This window comes from Dermacentor variabilis, chromosome 1 (genome assembly GCF_050947875.1).
Source record: "Dermacentor variabilis isolate Ectoservices chromosome 1, ASM5094787v1, whole genome shotgun sequence".
In the NCBI taxonomy this organism is placed as follows: Eukaryota; Metazoa; Arthropoda; class Arachnida; order Ixodida; family Ixodidae; genus Dermacentor; species Dermacentor variabilis.
In genome coordinates, this window is record NC_134568.1 from 144,306,063 (window position 1) to 144,326,607 (window position 20,545).

General features: G+C 43.4%; 1 protein-coding gene across 9 annotated transcripts in view; it reads left to right on the plus strand.

The window, feature by feature from the left end:
* Positions 1-20,545, plus strand: part of LOC142585837 (influenza virus NS1A-binding protein homolog) — a 100,416-nt gene that overhangs the window by 61,763 nt on the left and 18,108 nt on the right. For all 9 annotated transcript variants that reach the window (XM_075696917.1, XM_075696909.1, XM_075696892.1 and 6 more), the window contains one exon: positions 14,339-14,464. In XM_075696917.1, the coding sequence (XP_075553032.1) occupies positions 14,339-14,464 (126 nt within the window). The remainder of the gene's footprint in view (positions 1-14,338; positions 14,465-20,545) is intronic.

Consider the following 20,545-nt stretch of genomic DNA (forward strand, 5'->3'; position numbering starts at 1 on the left):
CCGCACAGCATATGGGGCCCTCACTTTGCGAGTAAAAGCAACGAGTGTACATTTCTCAGGGGGAAGCTCCAGGCCTTGCCTTCTTAGGTATGTTGACATGGCCGTTGAAGCCTTCTGAAGTGCGCGGACTTGTACACATCTCACTCCTGAAGCCCATATGCAAAGGTCGTCTACATATACGGAGAGCTGAACAGTTTGCGGTAACGAATCAGCGAGACCAATGAGCACCAGGTTGAGCAGGGTCCGGCCGAGTAGTCCGCCTTGCGGTACACCACGATTGGTATAGCTAGACCGCGTTGATCCGTCTTCAGTCAAAATAAAGAAAGATCTTCCATTCAAATAGCTGCGTACCCAGCTAAAGGCATGTCCACCAATCCCTGTAGCTTCTAAGGCGTCCAGAATCGCATGATGATCAGCATTGTCGTACGCACCTTCAACGTCAAGGAATAAGGCCGCAGTGATTTGTTTCAGATGTTTCTGGTGCTGTACATATATTACAAGGTCAATAACACTATCTATTGACGATCGTCCGCGTCGAAAACCAGCACCACTACCTCTGGATAGACGTAAAATTCCAAGTACCATTCTAACCGTGTAAGGATCATTCGCTCCATTACCTTGCCGACACAGCTGGCCAGTGCTATCGAATGGTAAGATGACAATTCCAGTGGAAATTTGCCAGGCTTGAGGAGTGGAACAAGGCGGCTGGCTTTCCACGTGGTAGGGACCAGGCCGTCACGTCATGATGCGTTGTATAGACCAAGAAGTGCATCTCTGGCCTCTTGACCAAGGTTTGCAAGCGCAGAGTATGTGATTCCATCGGGTCCTGGTGGCAAAGATCGCCTGCACCCAACAAGTGCGGCCTCAATTTCTTCAATGGAGAAAGGAGCGTCCATACGAGGATCATGGGAGCAAGGGGGGACAATAGGAATAGGTGCGCAAGGTGAATAGGTGAAAGCTGGACCTGCGATCCAGTAATCTTCGGCTACGTCGACTTCTCGGCGTCCTTGATGAAGGGCTAGAGATTTAAATGGCCGGTTCTCGAGACAACATGGATCAAGAGACTCGCAAAAGGATTTTCATTGTTGATTTTGTAGCACAGGAAGATGATGTTGAATTTTCTTTTGAATGCGTCTGGCCTCTCCAAGGTCGTAAACTGATTCAGTCCGTCTGTACCGTTGCACCGCTCACTGGCGGATTGCACGGAGGCTCTGTATTTCCACATCAAAATCTGTATTTCTCCAATGGCCAAAATGAACGCGTAGCATACTGCATAGCCTTAGCGATCTGAATTTCTAGTGTGGACGAAACGCCTTCGTGGCATGCATCTTCCATAAGTGATTTAAACACGGACCAATCTATTGTTTCTTTAAAATTGGATGGGACGGATTTGGTTAGGCCTTTAATCTTCAGGTAGGTAGTAATATGGTCGCTTCCACAGGTTTCTGTATCTGCGAACCAAAGGACACGGTGAGCGAGGCATCGCGAGACAAAAGCAAAGTCTAAACAACTACTGTACGTCCGGCCGCGCAGAAACGTGGGACTGCAATCATTTAGACAACAAAGTTCATGGTCGCAGGCAAAGCAAACGAGGTTTCTTCCTTTGAAATTTACCTTGACGCTTCCCCAAAGTGAATGATGTGTGTGAAAGTCCCCAACAACAATCCATGGACCAGCAGTCTCATCTATAATGTCACTCAGTCTCTGTCTGTCAGAACGACTTGACGGAGAAAGGCAAGCGCCCGCTAGAGTAAATGAAAGTTTGTACTTTTTCACGGTCAAACAGACATACTGATTATTGTCATGTGACAGCACTGGATGAACAATGTAAGTCAGTTCACACCGTATGTAGATGATCACCTTGCTCATTTCATTACAAGTCGATGACATATAAGGTTCATATACTGAGATCTGGATGGGTTTCTGTAGGTTCAGTTCACATGCAACAATAATAGGGAATCTATTGGTGAAAATGTAATGGCAAAAATCAGCAATATGGGATTTCAGTCCACGGGCATTCCATTGCATAATAGAAGCTTTCTTGACTTGTCTGAAGAATGGCTGACGCGGTAGGGCCATTGTGCTTGCTATTTGAGGCTTGCAAGAACCGGATCCAGACTGTCCAGCACTTGCAATGAACCCCAAGCAGATGGCATGTGCATATCATTTATCAACACGCAAGTGACTTTCATTAGATACTTGATTATAGTGATTACTTTCTTGTCTTGACCTCACACGTAATCTGTGCTGTCAATGGTGCATAGGTAGTCCACCGTCGATCTTTGTTCTGCTGGAGAGCTTCGTGTCGGAAGTGCAATCCACATATTTGCAGTAGGCGTGTTCAATGCATCACCAGACACCGTGTCGCTAGTGTGGGTGAGCGTCTTGGGAGCACTGGCTGTTGGAAGTAGCATCTTTCTTACGACAGTCTCAGTATTTCTAGTAGACAAAGATCGTCTGCGGCAGGCACGAAGCCGTCGCACTTTGACAGCGGCCTCTCTGTGCATTGTGTTGTCTCTCATCATTTGTTTTAGGACTTTCAGCTCTATCTTGTGTCTCGGGCAGTCTTTCGACAATGCTTCATGAGGACCAGAGCAATTCGCACACTTGAAATCAGTCGCACGGCAAACATCAGCGCTGTGCTGCTCAAAGCATTTTGGGCACATGGTCGAAATTTTGCATATGTCGCTGACATGCCCTATCTTCAAACAATTGCAGCACTGAAGCGGTTGTGGAGCGAACAGTCGCACTGGCTGACGGAAAAATCCAACTTTCACATGTGACGGCAAGCTTCCCCCCATGAAGGTTATCCTCGCACAATGTGATTCTTCTAGGCAACGGACATCTGCTGTGGCGGGTTTAACCAAAATAGGCAGATCATTGTCATTGATCGACTCATCAACATGATTAATCACACCTGCTGAAGTATTGCTGTCCTCTGGTATTATGGCGCGAACATTAATCTTGCCCAGCATTTGGCTGTTCTCAATATATTCAGCGCTGCTCTGCCCTTGACATCGACCACGAGAATGTTCTTACAGGTGTTAATTCTCACATCTGTAATCTCATTTGGAACAAGAGCCTCCAGTGCGACAGATATGGATTGCCTGTTTAGCCGATTCAAGTCGTCAGTCAGCGTCTTGGGCAAGAAGAGGATGGTATGAGCCGTGTCATTGTTCTTTGCCATCGCCGTCGTCCTTAAAGACGAGGAAGCAGTGACGATTCTCCTCTTCCCTTTCTGCCTCACAACTGTCAAGTAATCCCCATCATCTGACAGAACTTCTGAAGCAGAGTAGTACAGCAGGGTGTCCTCGCTGCCTGTGTCGCTCATGAGGCGATTGCGCTTCTTCAGAGCGCTTGATGCTGTGACGTCTGTCTCCTCCGCACGTCTAGCTGACTCTATTTCCATCGCCGAAGGTCTTGGGAGCGGCGTCTCCCGAAAGCATGCTAAAATACTCGTAAAATGAGAGCAGGGGAAAACGGGGTTCCGCACAAGAGCCACTTCCCCACAAGTACAAAATATCAGTGTCCCTCAGGAACTCTTGTCTTGGAGCAGCTTCTACTGGATTCTTAGGTTGTCATGTCACATTAGCCTCTAGTCTGCATTGCTTATTCATCCCAGTGGTATTTATTCTCTCCCAACAAAGCACTGAAAGCTTGCCAGCATTTTACTAGTGCAAGTTCTCTGATAAAGCGAGAGCTGCAGAAGCAGATTGAGCAGCTTTGTAGCAGGTCATCACTGCCAACATGAGGAGAAATAGTAATGCACAATGCAGGAGAATAAGTTCCACCACCCTGTTTCCAAGTTCAGTGTGAACAGCAAGACACGTGCAGAGTAGTTTTCCATGAAAGTCATTAATTACAACATTTCAATTTATGTTCTCAGAAACCCTAAATATACAGTTAAACCTCAATATAGTAATGAAGTCGGTAAAATTGGCAATTTGCTTCATTACATTGAAATTTCATTGTGTTGAAATTTCACCTTTTATGCAAATAAGTACAGTCGCCAATCGAAAAATTCTGCGGCACCTTTCCGTGTAAGAAAAATGGAATTATCAAGTAATAGAAGAAAGCAGATTGGAATGAGAAAACAATTCATTTTGATAAATTTGAGAGTCAGCAACAAATGATACGATTTCATGCCACATTGATGATACATGTATTGCTGCATCACGTTAGTCCTGTCCAAATCCTCCGTTGACGCTTCTCAGCAACACGAACCTAATTGAAGTAGACGTAGGTGGTGTTTGTTGACAGCATTAATTGATACTGGAGCCCAAGTGTCCATAATGAGCGCTAACCTATGTCGTCGCCTCAAAAACGTTCTTACGCCTGCCATCACACGAGCCGTACGCATCGCCAATGGCGCCACTGTTTCCATCAGGGGTATGTGCACTGCTTGCATACTCCTGTTCACCGTGCTGACCAGTTGCCCTCATGACCTAATCTTCGGGCTAGACTTTCTGACGACGCATTCTGCCCTCGTTGACTGTGCCATCGGTACGCTGTGCCTCAAGCTTCCTTTTCTTTCAGATGTTCACCCCGAACAACCGAACACCCTCTGCACTGCAGCGTTTGTTCGCTTACCTCCAAAAGCCCTAACTTTCATCAAATTGGCCTCAACGGCAACCGTGCCTGATGGCGACTATGTCGTTGCACCTATTCGTGATGTCCTCCTGGCACGCGACATCTCTGTGCCACACTCTGTCGTAACCCTTGCCGCTAATCAGATGTGTCTCCCCGTTTTCAATTTTGGCTTGACGAAGCGTTTCCTGAAGGCATAGCGGTGGCCACGCTCCAGTCAGTGACAGCTGGCCACGTCACTGCTTTTGCAGCCGACGCGTCTCCAGATCCTCCTGATTACTCGCAGGATGTCTTGAACCTCGACGGCCCATTACGTCCAATGGTCGCTCTGGACCTCGCACCTGACCAAGCAGCCGCCCTATATCACCTTTTGCTTTCCTACCACGACATATTTGACACTGACAATTGACCACATGGTCAGACGTCACTTGTTAAGCTTCGGATAAACACTGGTGATGCTGTTCCCATCCACCGCCAACCTTATCACGTGTCCACGGCAGAGCGGCAGCAAGTTATTCAGCAGGAAGTAAACAAGATGCTCCACTGCTGCTGTAGCAGAAAGGAGCCTTTAGAGATGTAACACTTCGAACATTAGGGAAGAGGTAATATGGCACTCCCCGATGACAGGCTTGAACAAGGGACACATAAGTGACCAGGCCACTGGTGGGTGCTCCTTAATACCTTTATTTCACAGTATCATGAAGTGGCATGACCTTTCAGTCCAAACTTTTGTATAGCTTACCACCTCTTATCTCAGCCACTGCACTCCTCTCATGGCCTTTTACTAGGTGTTAGTCTTTCATTAATTTCGAAAGGCAGTAATCTTTGCAACAGTGTTAGACTATTGGCACTTGATTTATTCTTCACCGCGCAAGTGCATTGAAAATTTCAGTCGCTCCTACAAGGGCTGTTCGGGGGGCGGCGGCCAGTCACTGAATGCGAGTGTTCGAGAAAACTAGTGCAAATAACATTTCTCTAACATAATCTTGAATGATAAAAAGATCTGAAAAACCAAATTCTCTAAAGCAATTTATGCCGAAGAGTGGGATTTCTTGGTCCACTCTTCCTAATTTTGAACCGTGGGCCCATGTCTTGTACTGTCCAGCTAAGTACGTCTTTCATGAGGCCACTTTTACGGAGCCATAAAGAACACTTTTGAGGTGCTCCTCAATGTTCTTTCACCTGTACCTTCTCACATTATTAAAATAATATTTGTAAGTTAAAGGTTGGTTTCTGGATGTGGGGGTGTATGTACCCTGTAGCACTGTCATAACTTGAATGCTCTCAATGGACAGCAAATATGGTTGAACATCGATTTGATGCGTTTATGACTTTACAATCTTAATCACCTAGTAGGTGCATCATTTTTCTCAATTTACATAATTTTGCATCGCACCTTCAATATTTATTTTTAATATTAACATAAAAAATTCATATTAAAATATTAAGAATAAAAAATATTAAGTTTAATGCATGCCATTCTGGCAGCCCATTGCTCTGCCATACAGTGATACAGTGCTTTATTGGTGTCTACACTGACTGTGCATACTCGAGTAGAAGTGCAAAAAATGTGGACAGAAGAAAGGAACGCCAAACAGGATGAGCTCTAACTTCAAACTAAGATTTATTCCCTGAAGCTGTTATTACATCAGCCAACTTGAAGTGCCACAAGGCCATCAAGGTAGAGGCCGAGTGCGCACCAAAGGAAATGGTTGAGAACAGAAATAAGTATACGGTAATCCCATTTTCATGGGCTTTCGCATTGCCTAAAAATAAATGGCCTCCTGATATAATGTTGATGCTAAGCACAAGCTAGGCGCTATTTGTCCAGCTCTTCAAAAGCGCATGCACAGAAAGGGGAAGCCAAAACAAGCGCGGCGTGCCACGATACATGGCAGAACCTTTAATTACTTGTGCGTGTAATGTTGTGTACCTCATTCCTTTATGTGGACCTAAATACATTGGGCAGACAGGCCGCTGCCTGAGCATTAGACTCTGGGAGCATGACAGCTCCCTCAGAGTCGCCATATCCACATCTTGCTGTACACTGCTGACAATGCAGATGTAAACCCGTTCTACACAACACATCAGTCCCTTTTCAGCACCAAAGTAGGACAACTAGGGAGGTTATAGAGGCCTTCTACATTAAAAAAAAACTGTTCCACATATGTCAGGCAGCCTTCGGTTAACCTTCGTACAAGTGAAATAGCATATCTCCACAAAACACGTTTTTTTAACGCTGCTAATCCAACACTATCAGTGCCCACATGATAAGGGCCTCATTCAGAGCTTCCTTTTATATCTTGCACTCTCAGAGCTTTTGTTTTCATGTGCGTAGCTATGTCATGATTGAATTTTAGAACTTCGTGTCCTAAACTTTTGTGGGCGCTTGGAGCGTGCTTGCAGATGTATTTTGCTTCTAATCAGTATCGACTGATAAAAACATGGGGTTTTCTGAGAATAAACCTTAGTTTCAAGTTAGCATTTGTCCCATCTGGTCTTCCTTTCTACTGTCCCCGGTCTTTTTTTTTCTTTGCTTGAAGTCAGCTATGCATTCCCAGAAACTTCTCCAAATTTCAGCTCTTATACACCACCTGTATTTCGTTCTAACATGTGGAGCGCAAAAGCAGGACCGGATTGTAAGCTTCTGTGAGCTGATCGCAATGAAATCTAGCAGTGTGTGTTTGATTAGCTTTGGGGGTTTATGAACGGCAACAAGGCTGTAACATAGAGACATCAGGCACATGTTTGCCCCAAGTTTTCATTCATAAAGCTATATATAAAACATCCTTTGGGATTGACCATCCAGTCATCGTCCCAAGACTCGTGCAAAACAGTCTGGGGCCAAGATGTCTTTTGAGTTTTAAGCTTAGCACTACGACAAGCTATTGTGGACGGCTTTCAGATTGCACATACAAGTAATAACTGGCCATAGCACTTGTTTGCTCAAAATCAAAATGTTATAATTCTATGCTTGTGCCAATTTTCTTTAGTGTGCAGTGACTTGTGTGCTTTGCGTGCGTATCATAGAAGGGCCATCCCAGTGTGTGTAGCACACCTCAACATGCTTGGTCTGGTCCACTGTCTGAAGCACTCTCTTTACAAATTAGTCGTCTTGTTGCTTCATAATCAGAGGGCTTGCGCTGGTGCCACAACGTTATCTTTATTGAGCACCATATCTACAATTTTACATGCCAAGTTTCAGCATAAGAATGCACTAAATGAAATGGTTGCAATTCAAAGGTGCTGTATAATCATGAAGCCTGGGTGGTTTCTGGTGGCATGAGTGTTTAGTCAGGTACAGACTTTCAATCTTTTGATTTTGCCACTAATAAATTATGGTAGGCAGGCCCCACAAATTGCTTGGTGTTTCTAGGTGCGCTGCATGCTGTATTTTAATAAACAGAAAGGTTTGTTTTTTTACCGCAACTATTCTTCTGACTTGAAACACATAGTGTACGTTTGTGTATGTGGCAAAACTTATTCTGAATGACTATGGTGTATCTTTGTGCAACAAAGGTGGTACACACAGGAACACTAACAAAAAAAAATAAGAGACAAACACTGACCTTGCACATTGCTGCTTTGTAATAGTGGTAAGTGCAAGGTCCGTGTTCGTCTTTTGTATCTCGTGTTAGCGTTCCCATGTATGCCAGCTTTGCAGCACAAACATACACCATATAGTCATGCCATACTAGCTATCCCCTATCAAAGCATTTCTAAATCTTATTCTGAACCTCTTTTTCCACTGCTTTCTGCTTTCTGTGATGTAAATGCAAAGAATGAATAAGAATAAAATTAAGCAAAAAATGAATTGGTACTTAAAGGGATTATACTTCTGTCGTGTAAATAAATCATATAGTCCGTAATATCAGTTGCATAATTATGGCCTTCATTTCTGATAAAACCTTATTTAAACATTAGAGCTTGCTATCCGACAGAACTTTTTGAAAACATAAAGTAAGGCTTGTTTGGTTTAGCAGTGCAGATAATTTAACACGTTCACTGCAACATGGGACACAGATGGGTCACTGCAGTTACTCTGTGTGTGCCTGTGGAGGGCTTTCCTGTAGTGTGCAAGTGACGTCTTTACAAAATATCAATGGAGACCAAACATTCTTGCTTCTGATCAGCCGTGTCATGAAGCCATTTGTCTGGAGCCCGTGAAAGTTGAAAAGTAGCGCAACTCGCTGGCGATCACTGGTGGGTCATGACACATGGCAATCAGACCTCAAAAAGTGCTGCCACAGTGAGCATGTTAACAGAATTCCCATTCACGCAAGTTGTTTGTTTCAACTATCAATTCATAAAATTGTGGTTCAAATTTATTATAGTTCCACAAATGTTGTTCTATTTGAATGACAAGGGACACTAAGAGCAGTACAAAATCACTTTAGGTTGGTAAAGTATTCTCTCAAAACTATTTTAATTAGCAGGAAAAGGGCGATTACTACTAGACAAAATGAAGGTCACTTTCATTTCTTCAATATTGCACTTTGACAAGTGTGCTGGTATGTCAGTGTGATATTGCAGGTTTTAAAGTGTTTTCCCGTATTAGAGCATTTCTGCACGAAAAATTGTTTTCAGAATTTTCATGCTAAGAATCTCTGGTAGCGCTAGAATGCAATGAAATCCTTTGTAAATAAATAATTACCTATACCCAAACGTCCTTGATGTTAAAATTCACATCACTAGCAGCTAATGCAGGAACTTCAAGGTAATATTACCACCCATCTTCCTTGCATCTGTTCTGGCTTGTGAAGCCTCTCGGTAAGATTGATGAATTCTCGTTCAATGAGTGTAATCTACCAATAGAGCCTTCTTAGTATTCATCCTTATTTTTGGTTCAACGTATGGCATGGCCATTTACCTAACTTACCAACTCTAAGCTCATTTCAATCAGTTTTGACATTTGGAGTAAAATTGATGGGCTTTCCCTTGCATATACTTGTGTGTTAGGATTGGTGACTCACTGGGACTCGTTAAGACACTTGGATGAAATAAACGAAGTTGAATGAATATCAGATTAACAGATTTTGACTAAGGCTGTTTTATGAAATGTCTGTTTCCACTGTCCTAATTTTATTACTAACTCTAATACCATTTTGGTTTCATCCAGTGAGGCCTTCTTGGTGAAATTTCGTCTTTATTATTTGTTCCATATGGGAGGTGCATTTTATGACTTAAGAGAAATGTTTTTTGAGTGAGTGGTGCTTGCTATACATTGTGCGAACTTCAAGGTAGCATTACCACCCATCTTCCTTGCATCTGTTCTGGCTTGTGAAGCCTCTCGGTAAGATTGATGAATTGAAAATGAATCGCAAGCAGTGATTCATTTTTTATTAATTTTTAGATAAGTGTTGAAATTCCATGGCTGTTGCTGTATAGTACGACCTCAATGAAAAGAGCTATGGGTATACCTAAGCAATTTCTATTACGTGGAAATGCAAGAGTATTGCTTGTCGCTGGGTATATCGCTGAGATTAGTGTTGCAGCGAAATGTTGCAGAGTTTAGAGCTGTGTTGAACGTGCATCCTGATCGAAGTCTCCTACGACAAGCATGGACAGGCCGCAGCATATAGCCAAAGGCAGATTTCTATACATGGAACACTGCCACGTCCGTTTGCGACAGATTTGGCACCACATATATGCACATAACCACAAGTCCCATTACAACAAACTGCACAGCACACATCTCTCCATCTGCACTGAAGCAGTCTCTGAGCTGGAGGGATAGTAGTTGAAGTCATGGCTTGACACATATGGCAACATTGGCAGCAACACTGTCGGATTGCTGAGCGGCGCGCACCAATGAGTATCCCGTGATTTGTCCCTTGTCATCTGACCTCATCCATGTCTTTGTGAGGCAAACTATGTCACCTGTGTTGACATTCACATCGTGCCCCACTTCATCCATGTGTTTCAGTAGAGAATGCACGTTGAGGCATATGACAAGACATCCTTCCTCATCTGCCATGCGCTTGCACTGCGCCATGCACCATCTAGTGAATCGCCTGCCAGGCAGAGCCCAACCACTTGCACAGCCTCAAAGATGTTCATCACTGTTGTCTGTTGCAACGGTGACGCAGTGGTTAGCACGCTCAACTACGTAGTAGTAGCAATGGTGGTGGGACAGAGAATCAAATTTTCACCATGGCCACTTTTTAGTTCGATGAAGATGACATAATATGCGAGCCGTTTTTCTGCTATGGCTTTCTGATGACAGTGGGGTTGCACAATGAGCCAAGTAATGCTCTCGCATTAAAATATGGAGATGGGTACACTGCCATGTCAGCACATCAAAAGAATTGTTGTTACTAACAATAATTCAAATCTCTAGATTCTCCCAGTTCCTCACATTCATTGTCACCATGCGACATATTGTTCACATTTTCATTCCATTTAATTTTTATTTTCTTTAAGACCCCCATGGGGGTATTACATTGAAGGTGGGTTTGTACAAAAGAAGGGATAATTGTCACAATGATTCAGTGCGAAAGCACGTTTGTTATGCTTTGCATGAAGGTTAATGGGCAAGTCATGGCAGCGATGTTGTGGGAAAGGCTGTTCCAGTCTTTGGCTGCTCTGAAAAAAGAAAATGAAGCAGAAAATGTTTTAGGGTGGGCATGTGGGTGAGTAACTTGTAGTGAATGGCCTGCAAGCATTGATCATGGCAGTGTGTTAAAACAAATTTTCTAAGTGTTTGATGCAGAACTTTTCCTCTTTGCTAAGCAGCATTGCGCCTGCCACATAGTAGTCTGGTTATATTGTTCTGTAGTGTTGTATCATGGGATCTTCTGCTTAGGCTGTTTAGCCTCTGTGCGATGTTTTTTAAACAAGTCCACAGATTTACGGGCACTCTTGAGATAGTTAACTCTAAGTGTCAAGGAATAGCAGTGTCCAGTGAGTTTCTTGCAAAAACTGCCAAGGGCGAGTCCTCCGTCACCATTGTCCGCGAGTAATTTTGAATGCCAGTAGTGAGGCACACTGATCCATGGTGGCTGTATTCCAGTTGGGGCAGAATGTAAAAAACTCTTGTACCGACCTTCAGGCACACATTAAAAAGGCTTGTGTGGTCAAAATTAAACCAGACCTCTCTGCTGTGGCATCTGTCACCTTGGGATGTTAATTACTCAGTCAATTGTTCATATTTTGTCACTGCAGTGAGTTCACTATTGTGCTACTGGGGGAAAGCATCAGAAGTTGTGGTTTTTGGTACACTACACCAAAGCGCCAATGGCATGTGGTGCAGATTGCATTGTTCTTGTTATTGGCTAATTTCATGCAAAATTTTGGAATTTAGTATCCACATGTGATATTTGTTGGAATCTGGAAACAATTATCTGTTCCATTATGCAATTAAATAAACCTTTTTTTATGAACAGCTGTATGGTTATTTTAAACATGAGTCATTTGAAATTATCTTGAGTGAAATCTGGCAGGGCATTTTGAATGACTTACCTGTGTGAAGCTGCATTCTCTAAATTTATGCAAGCCAAATAAAAAATGTAGCATGCTATGATGTCGAGCAACATTCTCAACCTCAGTTTTTTTATCAAGAAAAACTGCTTAGTCTTTTTGTCTCCAGAACTCAACATAATCTTTCCAATATCCTTTGAAAGTGAATCCAAACAATTATGACTATACAATGTGATTAGTTAACCCGATTGTTATTTTGAAAAAAAAAATACACTCGTGGCAGTTTCTGAATGAGCCCTATAAGGTCCATGATGTCTAAAAGTTTGACAAACACAGCTATATTGGGATCAAATTTCAGAAGGGGTGATTGGAAGTTGCCTTTGGAAGTCCCTTCGAAAGTTAGCTTATAAGCAGTGAATAAATCTAAGTGTAGGGGTGATACGTTGCTTCAACCTGCACTCCTGATGTGCTAGACAAAAGATAAAATAATTTACATTTTCATTGATCAACAAGTGCATTTATATGTGCAAGTGCAATGTTATTGTCCATTGTAAAGTTAGATTTAGATAACTGTACTGATGCTTTCTTACATAAAGGTCAGTATCATATAAAGCGTGTCTTATTTGCTTAAAGTTGTGGCATGGAAACAAGGGTGGAAAGGTGGCAAGGTGGTCTTTCACTCGATATTACAATTAATTGGCATTGTTGTTCACATTTGTGTCACATAGTTCACATGCCTTACTTTTTCTTTGACACACAATTTTGGGGATCTCTTTTTGCAGGCCTACAACAGACTTTAGGCTTCATGGCTTTATCTTCATCTCTTCATTTTGCTTGCTCAAAAGGAGCAATAATCACTTCATGCTCTCTGTCCTTGTATGCTGTTTTGTTGCTATTGGCGTCTGCGTGGGTATGTTCAGGAGTGTTGTGTGCCTCTTTGTCTCAGTGTGTGTGCGTGTGTGTGTTTGTGCTCATGTCTGTACATCTCAGTTGGAGGGCAGAAGAATGCCAGCCAAGAGAACTTTTGGGCCCTATGGCTCAGTGCAGTAAAAGCACGTAATGCTCCGTTTCCATTTTTGCTGTGCTTTCAGGTCGAATCAGCCAGCACCCACTACACTCCTAGTTCTGCCTCCCGCCACAGCAAGAGAACATGAAACTGTAAAATACAGCAGTGCAAAAATTCTGCTCACCAAAGCAGTGCAAACAAAATAGAGGCAGTGCAGGTGAGGACTTGTGAAGCTGACAGTGTGGGCATCCAGAGTACCAAGCAAAAGAGAAGCACATAGGGATGACCATCAAGTGGCGAGCATCGTTTACCTTCCCTAGATCGTTGGATTGCAGTTGCAGGCTTCTCTGCTGAGCCACAGCTCTTCTGCCCCCTCGGCTGCATACGAGATCCACACTGCTACCCTTCAAGGCAGCAACTGCAACACCAGCTGCAGCTTTTTTCTTGCTTCCTCATCTTGTCCACAGCCTTTTCTTATTCTTTTTTATATTTCAATGTGTTTGTAAAAAAACTTCCCTTCTCTTCCTCCTCCCACTTTTTGTTCTTTCCCTCGCTGAAGAGTACAAAGAATTTTGGCACATCTGGAGATTTGGCTTGGTGCCTCTGTTGTGAAATACTGGCGTACTCATAATGCATCTCCAGTCAGTGCTTATATTCACTGCGCACTCGCATGGTGCACCTGTTCATATTGCAAGGATGCTTGCTAAAGTGGTGTCCTGTTTCTTTGTTTTTGCCTGTTTGTATGCCGTTTGCCATATTGCCACACATCATCTGGGACTTTTTCACCTGTCACTCTTGACTGCTTCATCTTTCTTGTGGGCCTCACATGCACATTCTTTTAATCACTTAAACATAGTAGTTTTCATGCATGCTTTTTTATAAATGTTAGCACCATTGGAGCCTTGTTTCACTGTTTTCTATGGTCAGGCTTTTAGCAATAGAATCTCAAAACATTTATTCAGCCTCCAGTTCCTATATTATTTTTAATGTCTGGCACTGTGCTTGCTTTAGTTGTTGTGTGTGTGCTTTATAAAATCCATCTATGGCTCTCCTTTAGCTATTTTTTTTTTTGTGTGTGGTAGTTTTTAAGCCTGTTTGTCCAGGTTCACCAACATCATTCCTTGTTCCTATCCTAGGATGTTGTCAACAAGGAAACAGCATTTCCTGGTGTGAATGAGAATGTGTGAGTGAAGGGAAAAAAAAACGGCGATGGCTGTCTACAGCGAGCGTGATGGCAGTATGACTCATCACCTCGGCATTCTCTGTCACTGGTTGTTGGGGGAAGCATTTCCGCAGTGGCTTAGCTGCACTCCCTGTTCCCTGCAGGCGTCTGTAACCTGGACAACAAGGTCTTTGTGGTGGGTGGATGGAATGGCAAGCGTGGCCTGTCGTGCTGTGATGTCTTTGACCCCCTCACCAAAGCTTGGAGCAGTGCTGCTCCTATGCTGCTAGGTAAGCCACTGTTTTGATCGTTTCGGAGCCTTCAGAAGTACTTGGCAGACATGCCCAGCCCTTTGTAAACAGTCATGATAAAGTGCTTCATCTTGACAACTGGCACAATGTTACTAGCAGCGCCTTTTCTGAAAAGCAATTCACACATGCGGGCACATCATGCAGGTTCTTCAAAGTTGTGCTTTCAAAATTGCATTGAGAAGAGCACATCAGCTACTTGGGACTTCCGAATATTAGAGCTTTAAAATAAATCACATTTTGTAATACAGTGGAACCCCGATTACACAACTTTCTCGGGACCGCGAAAAAGCGTCGTAAAATGCAGGCATCGTAAAATCCGAACATAATTTATGCCTATAAATATACTACTTATTTCGTGCAATGGATTTACGAGAAACCTCAATGTAAACTACTAACATGCTCTACAAGGCTTGGAAACCCAAATTACCAAAAAAGTAAATGCGATAAGAATTAATGCTGCTGTACAGGTACCAATCATCCTTTATTCAAACGAACCCTTACGGCATTCCACTGCCCACTGCCGCGATTCCCGCCAGCCGGCGCAAACTTTAAAAAAAGTTGGTAAGTTTCTTTTGGACCTTGTTTGGTCCGTGAACCAAGAGTTTTCGCTCGAGTTGGGCAACGTCCAAAAGGAGGTCCTCTGCAGCATCGCGTGAACAGATGAAGTTCCGGATGCCGTCTATGGGCCGTAGCATCTCGGCGAATGTAGTAGGCACAGGCACGGCATCTGTGGCATCGTCCTGGTCCTCGTCCGATGTCGCAGCGGTGTCGGCACTAGGCAAAGCCTACTCGATGGTGTCATCCAGCGACACCTTGCTGCAGATCGCGGTGTTGTCGTCGGCCTCCACATACTCGGCGAAGGTCGTGGTAAGGTTTAAACCCTTGAAATCGTCGTCGGCGAAGCCTGCATCAGCCTCGAGCAGCATAAAGGTTGTTGCGTCCCCAGCAGAGGAGGCAGTCTCTCGCTTAAAACCACAGTGCTTGAATGTGTTAGTGATTGGGCTTCACGACACTGCGTTCCACGAACTGGCAATAAAATGCATGGCGTCAAGCACAGCGATCTTTTTTTTCCGACTCTCTGCGCTCCATAGCCACCAGCCAACGCTGCACTAACCGCTTCCGGTACCCTTGCTTGACGCACTTAATGATGCCAGCATCCAGCGGCTGCAGCCAGCTTGTGCAGTCGGGCAGACAAAAAACAACCTTTATGTTTCTTATGCTGGACATATTGGGTGGGTGGCACGGTGCGTTGTCCACGAAAAGCAATATTTTCCTCACCTTAGCACCCATTTTGTTATCCAGCTGCTGCAAAAAAATTACTGAATAGCGAAGACGTCATCCACGCCTTTTTGTTGAAGTTGTAGCTGCACAGCAGCGTCTCAAGTTCTTAAAGCACCGTGGCTTTGCAAACTTTCCAACAATGAGCATGGGCATCCTCTCGGAACCGTCCTCATTAGCACAGAATAGTGCTGTCACACGCTCTTTACTACGCTTGCCACCATAACAGCTGTCACCCTTAAATGCAAGGGTTTGCTCGGGCTGCATATGGTAAAAAATATCACTCTCATCGGCGTTCAAAACGTCGCAGGGCTTGTATGCAGCAATCATCCCCGGCAGCAACTCCATCCACTCGTTCACCATTGAAACGTCCATGGAAGTGCTTTCTCCGCAGGAGTGGCAGTACACAATCCTGTTTCGTTTTTTAAAGTGATCCAGCCACCTGTTCTAGGCGTGAAATTTGTCAATGTCCAGATGCAATGCCACAAGGTCCACCTTTTCTTTTAGAATGGCGCTGTCAATGTTGATCGCAGAGCTCTGTGCTTGATGCAGCCACTTGACGAGAAATTTTTCTAACTTCTCATGCTGTCTTTCTTTTGCCGCTTTCCGCTTGAGCCCGAACTTGTTGGCATTCTGCAATATCGCCGCTTTGTTTGCCAGGATCGTCTTAAGCGAAGATTCGGGTATCTTAAGGTCCCGGGCAACGCTGGCTTTCGTGGCTCCATTCCGCTTTTCCGCTTCCTCGATAATATTCAGCTTATCGCCAAGCGACAGAACTGTCTGCTTTCGGGATATCGTGCGTCAGGTTGCTCCACACAACTCAAAACCACCGCTGAACGCTGGTCGCTAGGATTACGACGAAGAACACATGCGATAAATTTAGGCCTCTCCGCGCTACCTTGTCGGTGATCTGCTTCTGGGAAACTGGAAGAAGAGAAATGCTTCCCCAACGCGACGAGAGGCGGCGCCGCCGAGACGAGAGGGAGAAATTGATTGTGGAGAAGAAAAGGCGCCATTTCAGCACAGCGAGTGTTGCGGGCGGCTGCTGGAGGGGGAGAGAGAAATGAACAGTGGGATGAGGTAGGGAAAAAGCTGCGCCGGGGCAAACCGATCGAGTGGTGTTAAGTGCTCCGCATGCGGAGAGACGGAGTGAGCAAACAGACCCGTGGCACTTTTCTTTCGTCCACCATTTCGTCCCGCGCTTCGCGAGGGTCATCGTATAACGCGGGTCAGGCGCGAAATTGTGTCTGATAACTGGGGTTTCTAATGCATTGCTTCTATGGGGACTTCGCCGGGATTACACTAATCCGTCGTAAAACCCGGGTCGTCGCAAAATTGTGGGACGTATAACCGGGGTTCCACTGTATTTTATTGACTGTTTGAAATAAACGCAGTCTTTGACTTCCTTAATACTTTCCGAACACGTACGCGCGAAGCCAACCAACAGTGACACCAAGGACAACATAGGAGAAATTACTTGTACTTAATAATTTAATTAAAGAATTATAAATAAATAGAAATAAAGTGGATGAAAAAACAACTTGCTGCAGGTGGAGAACGATCCCACGTCTTCGCATTATGCGTGCGATGTTCTACCAATTGAGCTACCGCAGCGCCGTTCTCCTATTGACTTCCTTGGGTATTTGCTTTTACTACTAGAACTATTGTTAGCCAGCGCCACCACTCACAAACCTTGGCGGCGGATGGGGAACATCCTTTCTAACGCAGGCATCACTAGCACATGATCTTTTTGGGCGAAGGCAACTGGTCAATAAACCCACACATGCTATCTGAAGGCATCAATGTTGCCAGATTTGAGACCTTCGTTATGTAAGGAACGAGAAGAAAGGTGTTAACCGAGGGGACAGATTTTTATTAATATATCATAAGAAGCCAACAAACAATGACACCATGGACAACATAGAGGAAATTACTTGTACTTACCGATTGAATTAAACAAATTACAAATAAATAGAAATAAAGTGGATGAAAAAACTTGCCGCAGGTGGGGAACCTATCCCCACGTCTTCGCATTACGCGAGTGACGCTCTACCAATTGAGCCACCGCAGCGCCATTCTCCCATCCACTTTCTTGGGTATTTCCACTCCCAGGGCTAGTTCTAGCAGTAAAAACATAAATACCATTGTTTGGCATTCAAAATATCGGTTGCATTTTTACATTGGCTTTATGAGGCAGCCGTAATAATCAAGCTTGCACAAAAGATTGGTGGTTAACGCTGATCCGAAAGCCACTGAACACTTTTTTTCCCTTTATTCTTTTCATAAATGTTGCCGCTTTTTTTTTTCTTCTTGCCAAGTTATATGGAATACTGGCAAACATGCAATGGCCAACAAAGTAACTTCGCATCTATTCTGTGGTACTCTGCTATACCAAGTGAATCTCACCAATAATTACAAAATAACTGAGGGCATCACGCGAACACTGTTCACTTGTTGATGGGTGTTCATAGTTGTCACAGTCAGTATTTCTTGTTCATTGTGGATGAATGCGTTTAATTAGTTAACTTTATGAACTCACCTAATCGACAAGATTTCAGTGAAAATGTTCTTGGCAGATGTTCAAATGAGCGATAACTAGATTTAAAGCAACCTAGGATTTGCATTATTCAATATCCTTACCCAGTAAGTGAGATCATTATTGTTAGCTAAATAAACTTAAATATTAGTTGCTTGTGTACAAAGGAAAAAAACCTATTTACTAGCATTAGCAAAAGCCCATCAATGTACAGTAGGTGCTGTTCTTGTAAATTTCCTGGTATTTTTTTTTTTCTTTTCCAAATTTAGTTGGCGCATCCAGTATGTAACCTAATAGTGGTTTCCGAGGAATGCTTATAGCTTCCTTTGACAGGTGTATAACATTTTTTTCCTCTACTGAACTTTCCTCCACCTTGCGGACTACTGCAAAACTGATTTGCCGTAACCTAACAGTGTTCTGGAAATTCAAACAGAGAACATCATTTCTTTGTCTGTATTTCGCTCATGTTGAGAACAAAACGCGTGTGTTCTACTCCAAAACTCCCTTGGCCACTTCCATCCCTGCAGTAGATGCATCTGTCGTAGGAGTGAACTAGTGTCCAGAGTGCATAGTGCATCATGGTGGCATGATCTGCTTTGACAGGAGAGTGTGACAGCTTCATAAACTTTATAAACAAGCTTCTTGAACTTCACTGATTTTTAATGATGTTGAAAAATTACATAGGTCCGCTGAGAGTTCTTTGCAATATCCCCTACCGTCACGAGTTTTGATTAGCTATCGATAAATGTGTGAAAATGACATTATTTTGTACCGATGTGCTGGAGACAAGTCAAGGTAGGAGAATCAATCTGTGCATTTTATATAGTGACTCATCATAATTACATAGTAATTAAATATTCATTTATTGCACAGTCAGTCATGCTAAGTTTCTTGATTAATAACATTGAATCACCCACTCTAATTACATGCACAGATTAATTATTGGGTGCAAGCTTTACAACAAGGAAAAAAAATACATCTCTCGCAATTACTACCAAAATGCCACACTTCAAACGTCCCCTCAAACATGGCAGTGCCTTCACCAAAGCAGTCACGTGAAGTGATACATTTCACTCGGAAGTGAAATGGGTGTACTTTAGGAAAGCATAATGTTCAATTTACTCAAAACTTAATCTTCATTGTCTATTCCTTGCAACCACTGCACAGAAATGGCAAAAATAAGTCACGTCCACAAATGTGTACACCGTGACTGATGCAGATATTCGTTTGGCAAATAACACAGGAACTACAATTTATGGAGGCTTCAGAAAGGGAGGTTTATCACTTTTATGTCAATTTGGCCAGAAATGCTAGGTCACTTTAATATTTTGCCCAAGTAGCCTTACTGTAGGAGGCTTTATTTCTAGGCAGAGGCGTTGGTTAAACCTTTCAGCTTCACTGATGTACCGGTATGTCTTTGAGTTTGTCTCGCCATGTTTCTTTTGACATTCTTTCTGTCAGATAGGAATTTGAGGACCAAACCGGGGGAGTGTTTGTCTTATAATATTTTAGAAAAAAAATGACACTGGAAGGATTAATGAGCAGGCATGTAGAGCAGCTAAATTTTTCACGATAGCGTAGTCATTTGATCAAATGTGCCACACTTATAGGATGTCTGCAAGTTATCTGTTTATGTGAAATCAGCTTTTGTTTCCTCAGTTCTCGTCATGTTCACGTCACATCTACATGTGCACCTTCTTTTTTTCTTTGGTTTGTTCAAATAGATACTTAAAAAGTAGGTTTTAAATGAGTGCTTTTGCAACTGTTCCGGTTGGAGTTCTGGAGGGAAGAGGGGGAAATTGCCTCATGAGAAATCAGTGTTCAGGTAGCCTATTAAAGGTTCACAGCTTGGTAACAGCGCAGTGGCACTGTATACTGCTCAATTGAAGTGGAAAGTGGAGCTCTCAGTGAATTTATTTTTGCTTTCCCAGGCAAAGTAGTGTTAACATTGGCTTTGTGTCCCATAGTAGCTGAAAAGTCATTCCCGGAGCACTGGAAATATAATATGGCAGAATTCTATATGCTTGCTAGGCAGTCAATTATATATGACTACAGTGAAACCTCGTTAAACCGTAGTTGGCCGGAGCTCGGAAAAAGTACGTACTAAACAGTAGTACTGTTTAACCGAATAGCATGAGATCACCCACTTACCTGTTGAAAACGGAACTCAGAGAGAGTGCGATGAAAGGGGAAAAAACATGCAGTATTTATTCACTTCGCGCGACAAAAGTGTTATTTTCGTTTGA